The following is a 22,633-nucleotide window of genomic DNA, read 5'->3' as shown; positions in this document are numbered from 1 at the left end:
GAGGCTACATCCACACGACAACGGCAACAAGATTTTTTTTTTTTTAAATATTGCGTCCACATGGGCAACGGATCAGTAAAATATCAGGTTCATATGGCAATGCAACGCTTGCTGAAAACGATGCAATACACATGCCACACCTCTACGTGCACTGTAGGACGGTCCCATCAGAGACACCAGAACAATAGAAGTAGACGCATGCGCATAAACCCCTTCTTCTGTAGCATCAGCCACATAAGGTTTTGATTATTAATCAGTAGTGTAAAACAAAAGACACGGAAAGAGGAATGAATGGGGGTAGATGGAAGCCGGTACGCCAACATTCTGATATCCTCCAGAATTCTTTAATGGTCCGGAATAAATTGAATGCTACACATTGATGGATTACTTTGTTCTTCTACGCCCTTTTTGAGGAATGTATTGTCGGACTTAAACCAACATCTGAAGAGGTGAGCTCGCTCCTTTTTTTTCCCTATTTTTGCTGGCGGGATTGTTTTTGTTTTTGGAAAGCGCACGGGCGGTGCACGGTTTTGGTTACACTGCTTACGCAGTGTTTGGACTAAAGACTCTGCCCTAAGGGCTATTCTCTCTCTCTCTCTCTCTCTCTCTCACTTTGCACCATTACACAATAAATATTCACAGTGAAAATATTTTGTAAGCGCGTTTCATGAACCAAGTTATAGGATTTGTTGACGACTCGCATCGAGTTCGTTACACTTCTATCCGGCATGAAGCACTGACAGTCATGTGGTTGTGACGTCATCGTAAACAAATCCGTTCTACTCATCCAGATGACTTCGCAACGGCGCAGTTGCCAGATTTTTCCACTCTGGAACCCGTTCTCAAAAGATTTCGTTTTGGGGCACCCAAAATGCCGGTGCCGTGTGGATGCCAGGCCGAAACAATAAACAGTTTTATCAGATTCACCTGAATCCATTGCCGTGTGGACAGTGCCTGAAAAGCTGGAACTTAAATAGTGGTGCTAATCAAGATGAATCAGGTGTGAGTGATTAGTTACATGCTTTGAGGATAATGGGTAGTGTAGTTCTGTGTCCATTCGTGCTACCATAACACATTACAAGGTTATTACCTGCAGTGTTATTATGAACAGATATTTTATGTTTATATAACATGATAATATTCCAGGCATTATGAGATATCGTGTCCACTACAGGATGTAACATGTTTATGTCCTTATATTTATTATCTCACAGTTGCATGGAGGAGTTCCGAATTGCCATTAATTACTCGACATGGCACTGATCCAATAACCAGGATTGGTTTCAAACTGGGCGGCATGGTGGTGTAGTGGTTAGCACTGTTGCCTCACAGCAAAAAGGTTCTGGGTGGGTTCAAGCCCAGTGGCCGACTGGGTCCATGTCCGTGTGGGTTTCCTCTGGGGGCTCTGGTTTCCCCCACAGTCCAAAGACATGCAGGTTAGGCTAATTAGTGGCTCTAAATTGATCACTGGTGTGAATGTGAGTGTGAATGGTTGTTTGTCTCGGTGTGTCTGTGATGATTTGGCAACTTGTCCAGGGTGTACCCCGCCTCTCGCCCATAGTCAGCTGGGATAGGCCCCAGCTTGCCCGTGGCCCATCACAGGATAAGCATCTAGAGATAATGGATGGATGGTTTTAAACCAATACAAGCATGAATGAATGAATAGGGGTGGTATCATATGTCAGAGAAAATGTTTTGGATCTGTGTAACAAATGGTAAAGACTGGAATTGGATATGAAAAAGGAATGTATTTTTGGAAGCCTTTACATAGAAACAATTGGCTGATTTGTTCTTTTGTTAGGATTGATTTTATTATATTTATTGGTGTGTGTGTGTGTGTGTGCATTGTGTTTACAACATGCAGTGGTGCTTGAAAGTTTGTGAACCTTTTAGAATTTTCTATATTTCTGCATAAATATGACCTAAAACATCATAAGATGTTCACACAAGTCCTAAAAGTAGATAAAGAAAACCCAGTTAAACAAATGAGACAAAAAAATTATACTTGGTCATTTATTTATTGAGGAAAAGGAATATATATGATATTACATATCTGTGAGTGGCAAAAGTATGTGAACCTCTAGGATTAGCAGTTAATTTGAAGGTGAATTAGAGTCAGGTGTTTTCAATCAATGGGATAACAATCAGGTGTGAGTGGGCACCCTGTTTTATTTAAAGAACAGGGATCTATCAAAGTCTGATCTTCACAACACGTTTGTGGAAGTGCATCATGGCACGAACAAAGGAGGCTTCTGAGGACCTCAGAAAAAGCGTTGTTGATGCTCATTAGGCTGGAAAAAGTTACAAAACCATCTCGAAAGAGTTTGGACTCCACCAATCCACAGTCAGACAGATTGTGTACAAATGGAGGAAATTCAAGACCATTGTTACCCTCCCCAAGAGTGGTCGACCAACAAAGATCACTCCAAGAGCAAGGCATGTAATAGTCGGCAAGGTCACAAAGGACCCCAGGGTAACTTCTAAGCAACTGAAGGCCTCTCTCACATTGGCTAATGTTCATGTTCATACCATCAGGAGAACACTAATGCCGCTTTTCCACTACCAATGCGGCTGAGTTGGGCTGAGCCGTGCCGTGCTGAGTTGGGCTGAGTCGAGCTAAGTGGGGCTGTTGGAGTTGCATTTCGACTACAACCGCGCTGAACCGTGCTGGCTGGAAGTGGGTGGACACATTGGGCGGAGTTAGCGAAAGTGGGTGGACGTCACGTGATGTCGTTAGGCGGCGCAAACAGTGACATCAGTAGTCTCACGACCCGGAGAGTAAACAATAAACATGGAGGACATGGAGTCGTTAGTGTTGCTGGTCTTGGTGCTGTGGCTTGTTGTCACCGACAACGCCAGCAGATACTGGCAAGAGCGTATAGATGAGGCGAGGCGCATAAGGCTTCAGAAATTCTCGTAATTCGTAATTCTTCTTCTTCCGGGTTTACGGTGTTTACAGATCCCATCGTGCTCGCGGGGCGTGTGTGGGCATGTGAGGACACTCCTCCTCACCAATCAGTGCACAGGGGAGTGTCTCCTCACACCCCTAACCCCACTCGGCTTGGTTTGGCTCGCTTCAGCCTCACTGCAAAACCATGCGAGTTTTGGGTGCTCAGTAGGGCTGAAGCGAGCTGAGTCGTGCTGCTCTGAGGTAGTCGAAATGCGAGCCGTGTCGGGCTGAAGTGAGCTGAAGTGAGCTGAAAAAGGGTAGTGGAAAAGGGCCATATATGACAATGATGTGCATGGCAGGGTTGTAAGGAGAAAGCCACTGTTCTCCAAAAAGAACACTGCTGCTCGTCTGCAGTTTGCTAAAGATCACGTGGACAAGCCAGAAGGCTATTGGAAAAATGTTTTGTGGACAGATGAGACCAAAATAGAACTTTTGGTTTAAATGAGAAGTGTTATGTTTGGAGAAAGGAAAACACTGCATTCCAGCATAAGAACCTTATCCCATCTGTGAAACATGGTGGTGGTAGTATCATGGTTTGGGCCTGTTTTGCTGCATCTGGGCCAGGACGGCTTGCCATCATTGATGGAACAATGAATTCTGAATTATACCAGTGAATTCTAAAGGAAAATGTCAGGACATCTGTCCATGAACTGAATCTCAAGAGAAGGTGGGTCATGCAGCAAGACAACGACCCTAAGCACACAAGTCGTTCTACCAAAGAATGGTTAAAGAAGAATAAAGTTAATGTTTTGGAATGGCCAAGTCAAAGTCCTGACCTTAATCCAATTGAAAGGTTGTGGAAGGACCTGAAGCGAGCAGTTCATGTGAGGAAACCCACCAACATCCCAGAGTTGAAGCTGTTCTATACAGAGGAATGGGGTAAAATTCCTCCAAGCCGGTGTGCAGGACTGATCAACAGTTACCAGAAACGTTTAGTTGCAGTTATTGCTGCACAAGGGGGTCATACCAGATACTGAAAGCAAAGGTTCACATACTTTTGCCACTCACAGATATGTAATATTGGATCATTTTCCTCAATAAATAAATGACCAAGTATAATATTTTTGTCTCATTTGTTTAACTGTGTTCTCTTTATCTACTTTTAGGACTTGTGTGAAAATCTAATGATGTTTTAGGTCATATTTATACAGAAATATAGAAAATTCTAAAGGGTTCACAAACATTCAAGCACCACTGTAAGTGGGTTTTTGTGTGTGTGTGTGTGTGTGTGTGTGTGTGTGTGTGTGTGTTTATCTATGAAGTGTTGCTATTAAAAAAATAAAATAATTAAACATTTTAAAAAGCTTAGTACCTGTAGTTTTTAAAGAATCATCTCCACTAATCACACACATCTAACTGAGAGATTGGCTGGGTATGATGGACATGGAGTTTATCATACAAATGCCTCTCTATTATTTGAAGCCAGACTGCCTTGTCTTCTTTGGCAGAACAGTAAAGATGATTTGAAATGTGCAAGATAACTGTGTGTGTGTGTGTGTGTGTGTGTGTGTGTGTGTGTGTGTGTGTCTGTCTGTCTGTCTGTCTGTCTGTCTATAGATAGATAGATATAATTTTTTTAACTTGATCAATAGAGGAACTTCAGTAAACAGATAGTAGGTCTGTTCATTTCACTTGCTCTGTGAATAAACAATGAGGTACCCAATATTCACACCTGTCAGATTTGAAACCCCAGAACCACTGAGTAAGAAACACAAAATGACTGTAATAATAAGGGTCTGACTGTAGAAATTTCTTTCATCTGTTGACATAAGACCTTTCCCCCCACAGTAGCCACACAATGACATTTCACAAGCCAGATCCAATAATAGTATGCCAGAGATTCTTCACCTGAATAATTCATTGTTTTTCGATGGAGAGCTCAAACTGGTGTGTGTGTGTGTGTGTGTGTGTCACCTCATTTTCGGTTTCACAGTATATCCCATACTGACATTTCCATAATCAGGTATCATTAGTCATCTGTTTTGTTGAGTAAATCTAACCCATTAATTTCATAAACTGCAGGGATTTCTGTTGTTGTTCCATTCAGTACGTAAGTGTATGTAATTTATTTCTGTTAGCAGAAAAGTTATTTTCACTGAGGGAAGCACTGACTGGCTGTACAGCAACAAAGAAATATGTTCACTCAATACTCTCAGCTCACTTTAGTGGCTTATTAGTCAGTTCATCCAGCTGTCAATCAGCCTTACAGACTATCAATTCATCAATAAATCAGCACCTGCAAAAGTGGTCATGCTTAGGGCGAAAAAAAGCTCTCATTACATTTACTGCCCCTGTGTCAATAAATGCTACAGTGTGGCTACATTTCAGCAGGGTTTTCATGACCAGGCTAAACATGAAATGTAAGTTTCTAGCAACTGAGAAGAATTTCATCAGACATAGCCTATACTGCATGTAAAATCTGCCCTTGATGTTATGCCCATTCGTCTTTTATGAAAGTATTTGAAACTCACGCCATGGCAAAATGTCTTCTCTAGTGTTTGATGGCTGCAGTGTTCTTTTTTATATGCACATGAACCTTAAAGTCACTCCACTTTTGTAGAGAGTAAAGGAGAGTGGAATAGGGAAAGAAGGACACAAGATCTTGCAGATAGGAAAGATTTCCCCTGCTGGCACAGAGCTCACCATGTGTTTCATATCTCTCCTTCAGCGAATGTGAGCTAGTAATGAGTAATCTCAAATCCACAGCAGGCATCAACCCCAATCAGTGGACTATTAGCTAAAATACTGCTACTGTAATAATAATTTATGCATAGCAGTGAACGTTTCACATGATTCCGGGATTACATGCAAGTCTGCCATGATGCCTACATGCTAGACAGAACTTAACACTGCACTGAGCTGAACAGCATGTAGTGCACTTATGCTCAAGACAGACCATGGTGATTCAAAAAAGTCAGAACCAGTTCTCTGAATCAACGAATCTACAGATTATTTATACAATGTTTTGGAGCATATTAAATACTCAAAATTAAATTCCAGTGTATTGTGTTTTCCTTTTTGCTTCTTATAACACCACATTCAAAAAACCCAAATGTGTACATACATGGTTATTTCCACATATTTAAGATAAGTCTTGTCACCTATCCAATATCACTCCCATCATTCACTGCATGTTAACCTGGGTGTCTATGAGATCAGAACTTGCCATAGCTCCTGAGAACATTCACTGCACACAAAACTGTTTTTACATATTGTTTCCTCCTAATTTGCATGCGATATAATTCACACAACTATTCTTTGTAAAACACCTGCAGCATACCCATTATTTGAGCACACAATCTATTACATTGCACAAGAAAATTCTGGGCCACAATCATTCACTTTCAGTAACTGCTTTATCTTGATCAGGATCTGATCAGCATGAGGCAGGAATTCACTCGAGACGAGAAGCCAGTCCATTGCAGGACATCATGAGCACATTCATTCACTCTGAGGGGCCAGTTGCTAATTCACCTACCAACATGGCTTTTGGAGAGTGGGAGGAAAGTGGAGCACCCAGAGCAAACCCACAGAGACACAGAAAGAATGTGCACTGAAATGCCACCGGAGTTCAGGATTGAACCCGAGACCCTGGAGCTGCACCACTATGCCACAATCAGGGCTGAAATATTTTTTAAGTATACTACAGATGTGAAAGAATTCTCGATATTCAGCATAGGTGCATGCAATCGCCATACATATAAGGTATACATAGATGCATTACGCAGACATAAGCTCAGTTTCTAACAGCGTAAGATTGATAAAAGGTCCAAATCTGTAATATTATATATCTACACAAATAATCTAGGGAAGTAGAGTTTACAAATTTTCACTGAGATGTTCATTCAGAATGTAAATGGAATCAATACCATTTACTCTTTGGTTGGAAGTTTAACACATTTGTACTCACTTTAAAGAAGGTCATTGTGGAGCCATCCTCTACCACACCATATTCAATTTTGGTCTGTTTGGCGAGGTCATCAGCTGAATCGATGGGAGACTCCATCCTCTCCACCGTGAGGAAAGCGGCCAAGTTAGCCGTGTAAGAGGAGATGATGATGAGGGTGAAAAACCACCAAATACCTCCTACTATCCTGGTGGAAAGGGCTTTGGGCATGAGTTCAGATCCTAGTAGAGAGGAGCAGAGAGAGTAGTCAGAGAAGGATTGGCATCAGGGTTAGAGAGGGTCTGCCCATGAGGAACCAGACGTGGTTTTGTCTGAGCACCCCGCTGCAGAGCAGAGTAGAGCTGCAGGGCAAGGATAAAACTGCTAATACATAAACCATCATAATTTGGGAGAAACAACCATGCTAACTGTGTACTTGCTCTGTAGTGATCCTAAAAAAATAAATCATAGACATGAAAGAAGTTTACTTGTGTTTATCTAACACTGCGCCTGCATTCTATTATATTCTAAACAGTAATAAGGCTCATATGAAGCTGGAATAAAATGGTACTTTCACCCTTTAACTTTTCTTAAACAATATTCTCTGAACATTAGCTTCATTGCTTTCTTTAAACTTTCATGCAGGAGAAGTGGGGGTATGTCAGAAGAGGGTTAGGAAGGGGAAAGAATGGGATTTTGTAGCTGAAGAGTAGTAAGGGTCAGAGAGCACTTTTCTCAAGCATAAAGAAGCGCCTATAAGCTTTGGTTTTGTGCATTCAGTAAAGTCAGTAAATAATGGACTGTGGGAAAGATGTGCTTCCTGTGAATCAGGGCTGAGCTTTGTTTGTGATTCAATCAGGTTCCACTCTGACTTTCTCACAGTCTGACTAGTAACCCATCATTCAAGCCCAGAGTTTGGACATGACAGCGAATCCAGGTCCAGACCTCTGCCCACATGGTTTCTGCATGGTGAATTACACAATTACAGTTTAGCTGCTGTGATCTCATTGTTCCCTAAAGGAAACTGACTCATGAATGTGAGATAACTGGACAAATACTAATACCAATAGTAATCCTAAGTAACAGTCTCTCTGGAATTGTAGACATGTGCTGATATAACATTTTCATATCACTATACATTTGCATCAGTTCTCTTTTATTCCTTATCTTTTATCAGAGTTTATGATATTTATATTTATCTTCTTAACCTACATAAAAACAACTTGCCTTTTAAGTATCAATACCTTGATTGGAAGCTAAATATAGGAGCATTTGAGATTAGCATAAAACTATTGAGTAAAATGTAAAGAAACCCCACATTAATAATTTTTTGTTTAATTTATTTTTTATGTCATATGCATTATTTGGAACTGTGTCGGTGACAGTGTCAGTCCTGTCTGCCATGTTTTCAGACTGATCATGGGATTGACTTCACGATGAAGGACATGTGTTGTGGTGGTGAAAATAAAGTTGAAGACAGCTGTGTCATGGAATATCCTTGATCTCAACATCAAAAAATGCAAGAGAGGTTCAACTCCGGGGCAGTGACAGTATTTGGAGGTGTTCATGCTAACCTCAAAATTAATATAATATCATAGCATATAGCACCAGTAAAAAGTTTGGACACCCCTACTCATTCACAGGTTTTTCTGTATTTTGATTATTTTCTACATTGTAGAACAATACTGAAGACATCAAATCTATGAAATAACATATAGAACATGTATGGAATTATGTGGTAAACAAAAAAGTGTTAAGCAAAATATGTTTCATATTTTAGATTCTTCAAAGTAGCAAATGTTTACCTTGATGAAGCTTTGCACACTATTGGCATTACAGTGGTGCTTGAAAGTTTGTGAACCCTTTAGAATTTTCTATATTTCTGCATAAATATGACCTGAAACATCATCAGATTTTCACACAAGTCCTAAAAGTAGATAAAGAGAACCCAGTTAAACAAATGAGACAAAAATATTATACTTGGTCATTTATTTATTGAGGAAAATGATCCAATATTACATATCTGTGAGTAGCAAAAGTATGTGAACCTTTGCTTTCAGTATCTGCTGTGACCCCCTTGTGCAGCAATAACTGCAACTAAACGTTTCCGGTAACTGTTGATCGGTCCTGCACACCAGCTTGGAGGAATTTCAGCCCATTCCTCCGTACAGAACAGCTTCAACTCGGGGATGTTGGTGGGTTTCCTCACATGAACTGCTCACTTTAGGTCCTTCCACAACATTTCGATTGGATTAAGGTCAGGACTTTGACTTGGCCATTCCAAAACATTAACTTTATTTTTCTTTAACCATTCTTTGGTAGAACGACTTAGGGTCGCTTAGGGTCATTGTCTTGCTGCATGACCCACCTTCTCTTGAGATTCAGTTCATGGACAGATGTCCTGACATTTTCCTTTAGAATTCACTGGTATAATTCAGAATTCATTGTTCCATCAATGATAGCAAGCCGTCCTGGCCCAAATGCAGCAAAACAGGCCCAAACCATGATACTACCACCACCATGTTTCACAGATGGGATAAGGTTCTTATGCTGAAATGCAGTGTTTTCCTTTCTTCAAACATAATGCTTCTCATTTAAACCAAAAAGTTCTATTTTGGTCTCATCTGTCCACAAAACATTTTTTCAATAGCCTTCTGGCTTGTCCACGTGATCTTTAGCAAACCGCAGACGAGTAGCAATGTTCTTTTTGGAGAACAATGGCTTTCTCCTTGCAACCCTGCCATGCACACCATTGTTGTTCAGTGTTCTCCTGATGGTGGACTCATGAACATTAACATTAGCCAATGTGAGAGAGGCCTTCAGTTGCTTGGAAGTTACCCTGGGGGTCCTCTGTGACCTCGCCGACTATTACATGCCTTGCTCTCGGAGTGATCTTTGTTGGTCGACCACTCCTGGGAAGGGTAACAATGGTCTTGAATTTCCTCCATTTGTACACAATCTGTCTGACTGTGGATTGGTGGAGTCCAAACTCTTTAGAAATGGTTTTGTAACCTTTTCCAGCCTGATGAGCATCAACAATGCTTTTTCTGAGGTCCTCAGAAATCTCTTTTGTTCGTGCCATGATACCCTTCCACAAACATGTGTTGTGAAGATCAGACTTTGATAGATCCATGTTCTTTAAATAAAACAGGGTGCCCACTCACACCTGATTGTCATCCCATTGATTGGAAACACCTACTCTAATTTCACCTTTAAATTAACTGCTAATTGTAGAGTTTCACATACTTTTGCCACTCACAGATATGTAATATTGGATCATTTTCCTCAATAAATAAATGACCAAGTATAATATGTTTGTCTCATTTGTTTAACTGGGTTCTCTTTATCTACTTTTGGGACTTGGGTGAATATCTGATTATGTTTTAGGTCATATTTATGCAGAAATATAGAAAATTCTAAAGGGTTCACAAACTTTCAAGCACCACTGTATCTTAACCAGCTTCATGAGGTAGTCACCTGGAATGCTTTTCAGTTAACAGCTGTGCCTCATCAAAAGTTAATTAGTGCAATTTCTTGCCTTCTTAATGTGTTTGAGATCAAACAGTAAATAGTAAATAATACCAATACAGTAAATAGCCCTATTCCACAACTGTAGTAACCCATATTATGTCAAGAACCGCTCAACTAAGTAAAGAGAACCGACGTCCATCATTACTTTAACGCATGAAGTGAGTTTTAATTCATAAAGATAAAAAAAAATATTGAATTAGAAGGTGTGCCCAAACGTCTGACTGGTACTGTATATTATAAATTATCAGCACATGCCTACCCTCATGCTTTCATTCAGGTCAGTGCACAGTTAGACATGATTCAGCTAATCATATCACCTTTTAAAAAGCACCCTGCAGTCCACACTGCTTACTGCCAAAATGGCTCAGACAAACAGACAAAAGAACAGACACAAGAGACACACACAGAGACCCACAGGTCAGAGAACGGGGTCACATTACTTTTTGTCCTTTCCCCACTCGACTTTAGGGGCCACTCTGATCCTAACAGGCCACATTCAGGCCTGACCTAAAAAACCTGGTTGGGGCTGACTGTCATGTACCCAAGGTAACGTCATGTCCAAACACCTCATCCCACAGTTTTCTGGGGGCTGGCAAGCCATGGGCAGGGGAGCCTCTCTACAATGTAGGGCTACTCGCTCAATATGGAGATGATCATGCAGAGCAGCACAAAATGTAAAGCCTAGTCCTTGCTTTTCAGCCTGACACCACATCTTCTGACGCAATACGCACACACAATGCTATTTTAAGTGTCGATATGACCTCATTAAATTATCATCATCCTCAAGGTATCTTTTGTCACTGTTCATCAAGGTTCTTTATAAAATATTATCAGGTATTACCATACATCAGCATGTTTCCAATTTACCCAGTATTTTATGATAGTATTGTGTAGAACATATAATTCTTAATCATATGACAATGTTCAAAAGGTCATTTTACTTTTTTAAAGTCTTTTTGTATGGGAGGTGACAACTTGGTGCTTGACAGTTTGACTTTTTTTTTTTTTGCCCTCTCTGTTTCTCATATTCAAGGTCAAAATTTCTGCTGTTCAGCATAGTCTTTCATACAGCAAGCAATAGAACATCACTCTCATCTCTGCATGATAAGCACAGAGCTCATGCTTGTCAACTGGCTACATGTTGAAAACAGAAAACCGATAATGACTTTAATGTTATAAATATGAAGAATGAATGGGAGATAGAGCCTTATAAAATTAAATCTATCTATGCTGGTCAGGTTCTGTAGAAATATTAATGCATCACTCTAGTTAGTAATCACATACATAATTAATAGCTTTGATCGCAGGTCTGCTTATAAACAGAAATAATTGTGCATTGCTATCTACCTATGTTACATGCTTGATAATTTAATTACTAGCTAAGAAAGACTTTGCCTACCCTTACTGAAAATATATAGGGGAGGAGCGACTGTTGCCTCCCACGTGTGAAACTTTTTACAATGTCTATTTTTTACTCCAAATGCAACGCATACCCATGCTGTAGCTTCTCTACATGCAATAAACATTTGGATGCTGCAAAGAACATAACTAAAATATCAAAAGATCATGGAAAAGGAATACAGATTTCTCTTTCTGTGCTTTGTTCCAGTGATCAAATGCAGTGCGAATGCACACCATGCTGCATGACAATATAATCCATTGTTCTTTTATGTTCTAGAATGTTATGTTTCCCTAGTAAACATACATTATTCTTGATAATAAAACAAAAGGACATGCAGTTTGTTTATATAGTAATAACCAAACAAAATCACCACATTTACGTTTAAATGAGGACCATTTTATTCCTTTTTTTTTTTCAATTTCATACTATAGCATTTGGTAATGGAAAAGATGTGGCATCAGGCTTTAGTCAGAAAAAAACACAACCACAGGCTGGGTCAGGCTAAAACACAGAGTGCTGTCTCTTCCTCTTCAGCAAACTATGGCACAGCTGTTAGACTTACCTGCTCGGGACCTTAGGAAATAGTGATAATGAGAGAGGAAATCATGCATAAAGTCGATGCACCTAGATTCTCTATTCACATCCACTTCTTTTTTTAAACTCACACAACCATCCCTCTAGCAACCAGTCTGCTTCTAGCTACATGCACAGAGGCACCCATGCAGGGTTGTGGGCCTGATAAGAGCAATTTGGACCCCCAGCAAAAGAGTGGGACATGTGCTTAGGGTGGCCAGGGAGAGGCGTCTACCTTGCTGCATGAGAGCTCCAACTCCGAACCAGAAACTATTTAGCAGGGTGAAATTGTTTTCCACCACGTCCGAGTCGGGGTTGCACGGGTGGGGGTTATACCATTCGTAGGGGCTAAACCTGTGGCAAGCAAAAGAGAACACATTTTTTTTTTAGTCAAAATGAATAAACAAATAGATAAAGTAAAATACTCAACAAAGGAGGATCCTCCTAAAGAGATACGTAAAGAAAGAGACACAGATTAGTATCAACACTGGCCTTTTACATTAACTGTTCATTAAAAAACTATGTTTAAGTGTCTATTCTTATCAATCTGGTCATTGTTTAGGTGGTTTAAATGTTAGACATATGAAAGGTAAATTAATCTGATGTATTTTAGTGTACGTTAGAGTCACATGAATGCAGGAACTCTGAGCAGAAGTCCTAATTCAATGTGAAAGATAATATAAACAGCACATTCACTCTGACCATAATCCCTTCCTCTTCATTTCCCCAGAGAACTGTGCATGTTGACACATTCACATCCAAGGCAGTTGGCACCGTAATTTAATCGATGCCATCTGAATCACTATACCCATATGAAAATCAAATAATCCAGATAATCTTACAAGCTTATTAAAATGTGGCAGATCTTTTGCATCATCTCAGGACTCGACTACTCCCTCTCTCCCGCTGCACTTCTCCACAGCGGAAAAAAGATTTCCCATTTATTCATGTTAAACAAAAGTGACATTGCATTAGTAAAGGTTGATTGGGCTACAATTAAGCATCATGACCTGATTTGGTCTGTGCTGGAGTGCTAGAATTAGGAGGAATCTTGAGCCTGAGAGCAAGACAAGAGTAAGTAATCAAAAACTCAAGAGTAAGCAATCAAGACTACGTTTGGTCTTGACAATGGCAATGTCTTTTTTCCGTCATGGAAAACAGAAGCACAAACATTAAGCTTTTGCTAAAGTAAAAATTACATGTTCTTTTAGGAATTTTATGTAGTGCTCTTTACAAAGACAGTTTTGATCAGCCCACTGAAGTTGCTGTCATTAATCGAACTAAACATGACTGCTCATGTTTACTGCTAAACATACTACTCATTGCCTTTACAATATATTAGCAATATTTACTATTCAGTAAAACCATTTATAACACAGTGTTCTGGAATCCATGAATCTAATTGGTCAGAAGGTGTTGATTACTTTTCTATAACAGCAGCTCAACAGTGGTCCCAGCTGTATAATAAATGATTCAAAGGGTTTATATCAGTGCACTTGTTGTAATATGTTATTATTTCTATAGAAACAGCTAATTCATAGGAACTTGGAACATGTATAGTGGATGGTCTACATAATGACTAATAATAAATGGATTCAAAATGTGCTATTATTTAATAAAAAAAGAGGCATAATAATTGATATATGGTAGAAATTTCTGTAAAGAGATATTTATTTAGCATTTATGGAAAAAGTTGTGGGCTCAACACTTTGTAATGGCAGATAGGTTTCCACGATGGGAGAGTCTTCAGAACAAAGGACTTTGCACGTCCCAGATTCTCAGTAACATAAGCCGATTTATTTTATTTTATTTTTGTGTTATTAACTTCAAAGGGAAAAAATAAAGATGTGCTGGTGAGGGAATGACTGTTTGTAACTGCTATAACAGGAGCTAAATTGTAACATATAACTTGTCTTGCTGATGTTCCATAGCATTAATGCGACTATAATCCGCTAAAAGTTTAGATGTATTATTCTTTAATTCATAAAAAAAAATTAATTGCTGGATAATTGCTTTGGTTTAAGAGGACTATAACACTTTGGGATGTGCCTCTATAGGAAAATAATTAACTTCATACCACTTCGTTTTTGATTATTTACTTATAACAGTTTATCTCGTTTTATTCCTTACATAAATACCATCTTCTATTCATTTTTAATTGACTTGTTACATAACCTGTGTTCATGAGTTTTCAAAGATGCACGAATGTCCATATGATTCTGTCTTTAAAAGTGTCCTTGAGATTAAATCAACCTGTGTGCATTAACAGTTCACAGCAGATTTGCTTGATTGTCAAATTGCAAATGAATTGTGACCTTTCCAATATATCAGACTGGTATAGTGAGCCTGTCATCTACACGTGCCCGGAGCACACCTAAGCAGCCTGCATCTGAGAGAGATGGAGTTTAGTGATTTAGCCTCCCAATGAAACGAAGCCCATTTCGCTGTCACTCTGTTTCAATTATGCTGACCTTTTGTAATCTCAGGTCATCTGAGCCTCTGAGGGAAAAACTTTGAGCAAGGTCAATCTGGAGTGATAAGCCATGAATGAGAAAACATGTGCACGGCTGGGTGATGACAATGCTAGGCATTTTTATCTGTTTACAAGAATTGGCCTGACCGTACAGTCGGTTATGGTCATAGCAGAACAGGGAGAGTGACACAAGCCTGTTAGATGCAGAATACTGTTGTATGTCTTGCATTTCATCCAAGATATTCATTTTCCCCTACTCAAGAAAGCAGCACTATAAATGTGCTGTATTTATACATTTTGATAAGGATGACCTTGATTCAAAGACGCAAGTAATCCACAGTAATCAATGTGCTAAAACAGCATTCAAAGCCTGACAGCTTGATAGGCATAGAACTTCTAATAGCTCACCTCGCTTTCATAGGATCAAGGATTTAACAAACATAAAACCAGTCAATTTGCCTTAGCAATTTAAATTCCAGCACAGAGAATGCATATATGATTATGAGTGTAGAGAGTACGTGCATGCAAAGTAATTATAAAGCGTTATTGACACTTTTCCTAGTAAACAGTAAATGCATTTCTTATTTGGGGTAAATAGAGCTGGTCTTATCAATTTACTCTTTATGGATATTATTTCAAATCCTAAAAGAGAGGACTCTAGGAGCTCGTAAGTGTGTAGGACAATACCTAGTAGAAAAGTCATTACCATGTGCTGACATGCTTAGACGCTTTAAAAAAAAACAGCACTTTACATAAATTTATTTGTATGTTAAGGTAGAAAAGATAACTCTCCCAGTGATGGACTCTGGCTCAGCCTTGACAATGTTAAAGCTCAATAAAGCAGTTGAAGATAAGTGAAAGAAGATTATAGGCAGGTGTAACATTTATACCTCAAAAAAATCAAACCAAATCCACTGTCACTCACATTAGTATGGCTCTATATACTGTACATAAAACTGCAATATACAGTCTATTTATTAAGGATGTAACATAGTCCCACTATCTGTGTCTGTCTACTGCTCTAAGAACCTATCTGTATACAGAACCCAAAGTGGGTGTGGCCTAAACTGGAAGGGCTTTGATGTTGTTGTTGTTGTTGTTGTTGTTGTTGTTGTTGTGGTGGTGGTTATTATTGCTTAATATTATGCATTCAGAAACAATGAAAAACACTGGGAAATAACTCCAGATGTAGAAATGCTAGCACTGGCAGCATGGTCTATGACATCTGGCTCTGACAGTTCCTCAACCTCAGCTACATCACTCAAGTTCCTATTTAGTCTCAACTAGTAATGTGTTGGACTGTTTTTTGTTTGTTTGTTTGTTTAAATCTTACTAAGGATGAAGGGCTGAATCCTGTGCTTCCATGTTATTGACCATGGTCATTATTTGACTGCTAGTCTGCACCACATATAAATCTCCCACTTGAGTGAGACGTCTTTCTGGCAAACTTTCCATAAAAAAGTGCACCTCTTATTTATATGTGTATTTCTATAAAGCATACTATCTGTTAATTCCCAATAATATGCTCCTATTTGGTCACATCCCTAATGTCTAGATAGCTATATGCGTAGCACGCTATACATCAAAAAGTCATCCAATTTGGCTTCAGCCTCAAAATTTATACAAAGTAGGCATTACATTTATGGTGGAACTATTCTTTTGTTAAAATGTTCATTTGCTGCCCTGTGTTTAGAGTCCCCTGTGTCTCCTGTTTTGTTCACTTAAATCCCTTCTACCGCAACCTATTTTATAGCATATTCCACCTGGACATGAAGGAGATCTGATAAGGACCTGCAGCAGCTCAGCAGAGAACATTACTCTTCCAGCCAGGCACTCACACTTTTGTTATGCTTGAGATGTTTGCACTGCAGCAACCATAATAGCAAATTGAACCCGGCTGAGAACATAGTCAGATGAAACTGTTTGGCATTCAGGACTTTGTGCACGGCTTCAACGGTTTCTTTCTAAATCAAACTATATTTGCTAGCTCCAATGGAGTAGCTTTTACCAATGCATTGCTCAATTTGGTGATGAGTTTGCCTTTGATGAGACTGACACATCATTCACAGTTTCTTTGGGGAGACAAAGTGAGAAGGGATGGGCAGCAATCGACATAAGTATATATTGCCTTTGGTGCGCTTTCACAGTCTCAGCCTAATACTTCTTTGGGTTATAAGGGCAGGAGCGAGGGGGTTTATCGCTTTGATAAATGCATGTTAGACTTACTCCGCTGTTTCATCCCCTGTGTCACAAGAAATAGAATGGGGAACTTTGTGAGAAAAGGAAACACCAATGATAGCAGCAATGAAAATAACTGGTTATATGAAAAAGCACTGTGTTGAGTAGATACATATCTGATTTTCATACTGCACCCAAAAGGCCACATTTTAAATACCTTATAGTGAGCATAAAGCCTTAGGAAACCCTCAACCAGGCCTCATTATGCCACCCTGTGATTTCTCTCGCGCGCTCTCTCATGCACACAGAAATGCCTATTCTTTCCATCTCTCTCTCTCACACACACACACACACACACACACACACACACACACACACACACACACACACACACACACACACACACACACACCATATTTAAAGCTCATACACAGAAAGCAGTAATACATGCACACAAATAAATGTGTACACACAGACACATACAATAAACCCGCATTCTTGTGTTAAGTCTTTGTGAAGACTATAATGGTTTTGCAGCTAGATTAACATGCTACTTACTAATGTGCCTAAGCTTGGCATTTCTCTCAAACGAGTGTAAAGCAATGTGAAAAAATAAAATTACCTGCTTTGACTTACCCAGCATAAACTTAAATCAGTAATGGTGATGGGTGCATATTCTGAACCAACTTAGATGACAGTTGTAGCTTGTAATTCTTTTATGTGATCATATCGCCAGTAACATTTGGAAAACACAAGTGCATTAACCATAAAACTCCTGGGCTAACTGAGCAGGACTGAGCCATCCCAAAAGTTTTAGAGTTAACTTGAAGCTTTTTCATTTGGTTTTTCTCCACCATGTTTCAAATGATGACCACAGGCAAATATAAAGGAATCTGTTTTGCATACCATGTTACACATTGTATCAGACATACTTGGTTTTCCCTAACCTTGCAGATCTTTCAGATCAGTTACTTCTAGCTGTTTAGGTGGATAAATTTCAGTATCACATTCTATGAAGCTCATATTCATACATACATACATACTGCATACATATATCATATCCATAACTGTGCTTATAGTTTTAATAATTTTAAAGTTCATGAGTGCTTATAGTTCGAAACTAAGTTGATAATGATTCTTTATGAGCATTTTATACACTTGAATAATGCTGCATAATTATTATTTTTTTATTTGACGTTCAAGTTTTCAGTTGTGTCTATATGTGTTTTTGTAACTAATCCAGAACAAAGTGTTTTCATATTACATGACATTACATACATGAAGTGTATAGTGTCTTACAACTTAAATGTTACATGATTTTTAAAAATATATATATTATTTTAAATGCAGAGGTCAGTATTAGTTAGAAAGGTTGTGCAGTACACCATGTGAAGAATTTGGTTCCAAATGGCTATAAATCCACTGTGGTAAACTTGAGGAAAAAAAATGTATATTCTTTACCAAAAAAAAAAAAAAGTGGTTGCATGAAAACCATTATTTTCTGTTTCAAACTTTAATATAACACTTTGAGGTTGTAATAACATTAAAAATGCAAATCTAGATTTTGATTTAAAAAATTTCATTGGAAAAAAACTGATTTTTTTTCCAAAATTAGATATATCCATTACATCAATAAAAACAATGTGTGTGTGTGTGTGTGTGTGTGTGTGTGTGTGTGTGTGTGTGTGTGTGTGTGTGTGTGTGTGTGTGTGTGTGAGAGAGAGAGAGAGAGAGAGAGAGAGAAATATAACTAGAAAAAAGAAGTAAAGTTGATCTACACATATGACAGTCTCTGAACTTGGACTGTCTCATATTGGACCACAGATATTTCCAAATTACATTCATCTTGTCGTCTCCAAGCCCCACTCGATTTTACACACAAAGCTTTGAGAAGTGTTAATAGACCCAGTCAGGTGTTTGCATGGAAACTTTTTTTTTTAAACAACAAACCTTTTTATTCTGAACAATAAATTTAGAAGTTTGGACACCTTGTACAGCATGTACAGTTAAATTCATAGCGGGGCTCCATATTTAAGAGAATAATGGTAAAGCACTGACCTGAGTTTTGATGGCTTTTGTGACCACGGAGAACCCGATTATAAGTGCAAGGCAACGTATCTCATAAACACTTGACCACCAGACAACAAAATTTCTATCTTTATTTACATAAGATAGATGGGGTTTCATTCAGTGCTTATTTTTAAAAATAATGTGGCATTATTTACTAACACATTTTACCCTCATTGGGCACTCCGCTTTTACGAACGAACGAACGAACGAACGAACGAACGAACGAACGAACTAACTAACTAACTAACTAACTAACTAACTAACTAACTAACTAACTAACTAACTAACTAACTAATATATATATATAAAGTGGCATATCTAGATCCCAGGAGGAAAAAGGTGCACTCAAAGTGGAAAATAACAGTGGACCATATTCTCTCCTGGAATAATATAAAATATTATATAAAAATAGTTTATATAAAAATATAAAACATTAAGATAATGAATGTTTGGTTAGATCAAAGTTATTCATTTATTTTGTTCAAAATCTCCCTAAAAGACGGGGATTCTCCACAGTGTTGACAATCAGTGGGAGCTGACATTACTGTTTACATATGTGAATGGTGTGCTGTGATTGGCCGAGCGGAGAAATCACGTTCTGTGGAAAATCAGTCGTGATGCTTGTTGTGTTTTGGAAAGAAAGGGGATGTACAGTGGTGCTTGAAAGTTTGTGAACCCTTTAGAATTTTCTATATTTCTGTATAAATATGACCTAAAACATCATTAGATTTTCACACAAGTCCTAAAAGTAGATAAAGAGAACACAGTTAAACAAATGAGACAAAAATATTATACTTGGTCATTTATTTACTGAGGAAAATGATCCAATATTACATATCTGTGAGTGGCAAAAGTATGTGAACCTTTGCTTTTAGTATCTGGTGTGACCCGCTTGTGCAGCAATAACTGCAACTAAACGTTTGTGGTAACTGTTGATCAGTCCTGCACACCGGCTTGGAAGAATTTTAGCCCATTCCTCCGTACAGAACAGCTTCAACTCTGGGATGTTGGTGGGTTTCCTCACATGAACTGCTCGCTTCAGGTCCTTCCACAACATTTCGATTGGATTAAGGTCAGGACTTTGACTTGGCCATTCCAAAACATTAACTTTATTCTTCTTTAACCATTCTTTGGTAGAACAACTTGTGTGCTTAGGGTCATTGTCTTGCTGCATGACCCACCTTCTCTTGAGATTCAGTTCATGGACAGATGTCCTGACATTTTCCTTTAGAATTCGCTGGTATAATTCAGAATTCATTGTTCCATCAATGATGGCAAGCCGTCCTGGCCCAGATGCAGCAAAACAGGCCCAAACCATGATACTACCACCACCATGTTTCACAGATGGGATAAGGTTCTCATGCTGGAATGCAGTGTTTTCCTTTCTCCAAACATAACGCATCTCATTTAAACCAAAAAGTTCTATTTTGGTCTCATCCGTCCTCAAGACATTTTTCCAATAGCCTTCTGGCTTGTCCACATGATCTTTAGCAAACTGCAGATGAGCAGCAATGTTCTTTTTGGAGAGCAGTGGCTTTCTCCTTGCAACCCTGCCATGCACACCATTGTTGTTCAGTGTTCTCCTGATGGTGGACTCATGAACATTAACATTAGCCAATGTGAGAGAGGCCTTCAGTTACTTAGAAGTTACCCTGGGGTCCTTTGTGACCTCGCCAACTATTACACGCCTTGCTCTTGGAGTGATCTTTGTTGGTTGACCACTCCTGGGGAGGGTAACAATGGTCTTGAATTTCCTCCATTTGTACACAGTCTGTCTGACTGTGGATTGGTGAAGTCCAAACTCTTTAGAGATGGCTTTGTAACCTTTTCCAGCCTGATGAGCATCAACAACGCTTTTTCTGAGGTCCTCAGAAATCTCTTTTGTTCGTGCCATGATGCACTTCCACAATGTGTTGTGAAGATCAGACTTTGATAGATCCCTGTTCTTTAAATAAAACAGGGTGCCCACTCACACCTGATTGTCATCCCATTGATTGAAAACACCTGACTCTAATTTCACCTTCAAATTAACTGCTAATCCTCGAGGTTCACATAATTTTGCCACTCACAGATATGTAATATTGGATCATTTTCCTCAGTAAATAAATGACCAAGTATAATATTTTTGTCTCATTTGTTTAACTGGGTTCTCTTTATCTACTTTTAGGACTTGTGTGAAAATCTACTGATGTTTTAGGTCCTGTTTATGCAGAAATATAGAAAATTCTAAAGGGTTCACAAACTTTCAAGCGCCACTGTACAATGCAGAGAAACATGGCAGATATCACATTTTGCAGAAAACTGATTTTGTCATTTTGATTTGCAATCAAATGCCAAACTTCTTTTGGCGGGCATTTATTTATTTATTTATTTATTTATTTAAAATAGTGCTTATTGCGGTTTGGAACCAAACTCTTCATGTGGCCTTATAATGAACAGTAACAACTGTCATACATATGTTATTAAGGAATTATCAACAGCACATTATTAGAGCTTTTTGAGGCATTATTAGATCTAATAAAAATGCTCACAACGAATCATTCTCAGTGGACAAAGAATTATCTCATCTCATCTCATTATCTCATCTCATCTCATCTCATCTCATCTCATCTCATTATCTGTAGCCGCTTTATCCTGTTCTACAGGGTCGCAGGCAAGCTGGAGCCTATCCCAGCTGACTACGGGCGAAAGGCAGGGTACACCCTGGACAAGTCGCCAGGTCATCACAGGGCTGACACGTCACAGACAACCATTCACACTCACACCTACGGTCAATTTAGAGTCGCCAGTTAACCTAACCTGCATGTCTTTGGACTGTGGGGGAAACCGGAGCACCCGGAGGAAACCCACGCGGACACGGGGAGAACATGCAAACTCCACACAGAAAGGCCCTCGCCGGCCACGGGGCTCGAACCTGGACCTTCTTGCTGTGAGGCGACAGCACTAACCACTACACCACCGTGCCGCCCCACAAAGAATTATAATCACAGTTATTATGATTTCTTTTTAATGTGAGTTTCATAAAAAGTGCTACCAAATTTCCTTCCATCATCTGTGAAGGGCTGAGAATTACATGCTATTTAGAAGATATATTCAAGTGACGCTTTGAAAAAGAGTATTTCTGCTGATATATCTGAATGCCTCTAGTGCCAAGTTGGGAATGATACCAGCTGATACTGATCTGGTCTATACATTATATTATCATATAGGTTTGGTGTTGGAGCTGTTTCATATAATGGCTTTGTTTAAAGAGGAAGTCTGCATGTGCCAATAACTTGGATTTTAATCTGTGTTTCATAATATATTTGACAGCATGCACAGTCAACCAATGTCTATGTCATGCAGCTGCATACTTATCAATAATTGGTTCTTAATATCATAACATTTTCCCGTTTTTGTTCTCTTTATCTGCTTATATTTCCACTATTTTAGGATACAAGCACAGAAACATGAGTGAAGATTATCAGCTTGAAATACGCATGCATTCCAGTAATCACAAAAGACGTGGCCAAGGACATTTGAAGCAGAGTGTGGAAACATCCAAAGAGAAAAGCAAACAAAAGCTGGAGA

The 22,633-nt window shown here is 38.9% G+C and overlaps 1 protein-coding gene across 2 annotated transcripts in view; it reads right to left on the bottom strand.

The window, feature by feature from the left end:
* grik2 (glutamate receptor, ionotropic, kainate 2) overlaps window positions 1–22,633 on the bottom strand; it is a 269,503-nt gene that overhangs the window by 50,250 nt on the left and 196,620 nt on the right. For both annotated transcript variants that reach the window (XM_060922148.1, XM_060922149.1), the window contains exons 13-14: window positions 12,578–12,696; window positions 6,861–7,078 (exon numbers count right to left, since the gene is read on the bottom strand). In XM_060922148.1, the coding sequence (XP_060778131.1) occupies window positions 6,861–7,078; window positions 12,578–12,696 (337 nt within the window). The remainder of the gene's footprint in view (window positions 1–6,860; window positions 7,079–12,577; window positions 12,697–22,633) is intronic.

The sequence above is a fragment of the Neoarius graeffei genome, chromosome 5, assembly GCF_027579695.1.
Source record: "Neoarius graeffei isolate fNeoGra1 chromosome 5, fNeoGra1.pri, whole genome shotgun sequence".
Lineage (NCBI taxonomy): Eukaryota > Metazoa > Chordata > Actinopteri > Siluriformes > Ariidae > Neoarius > Neoarius graeffei.
Note: the sequence above shows the minus strand (reverse complement) of the source record. Positions and strands in the feature narration are given on the sequence as shown.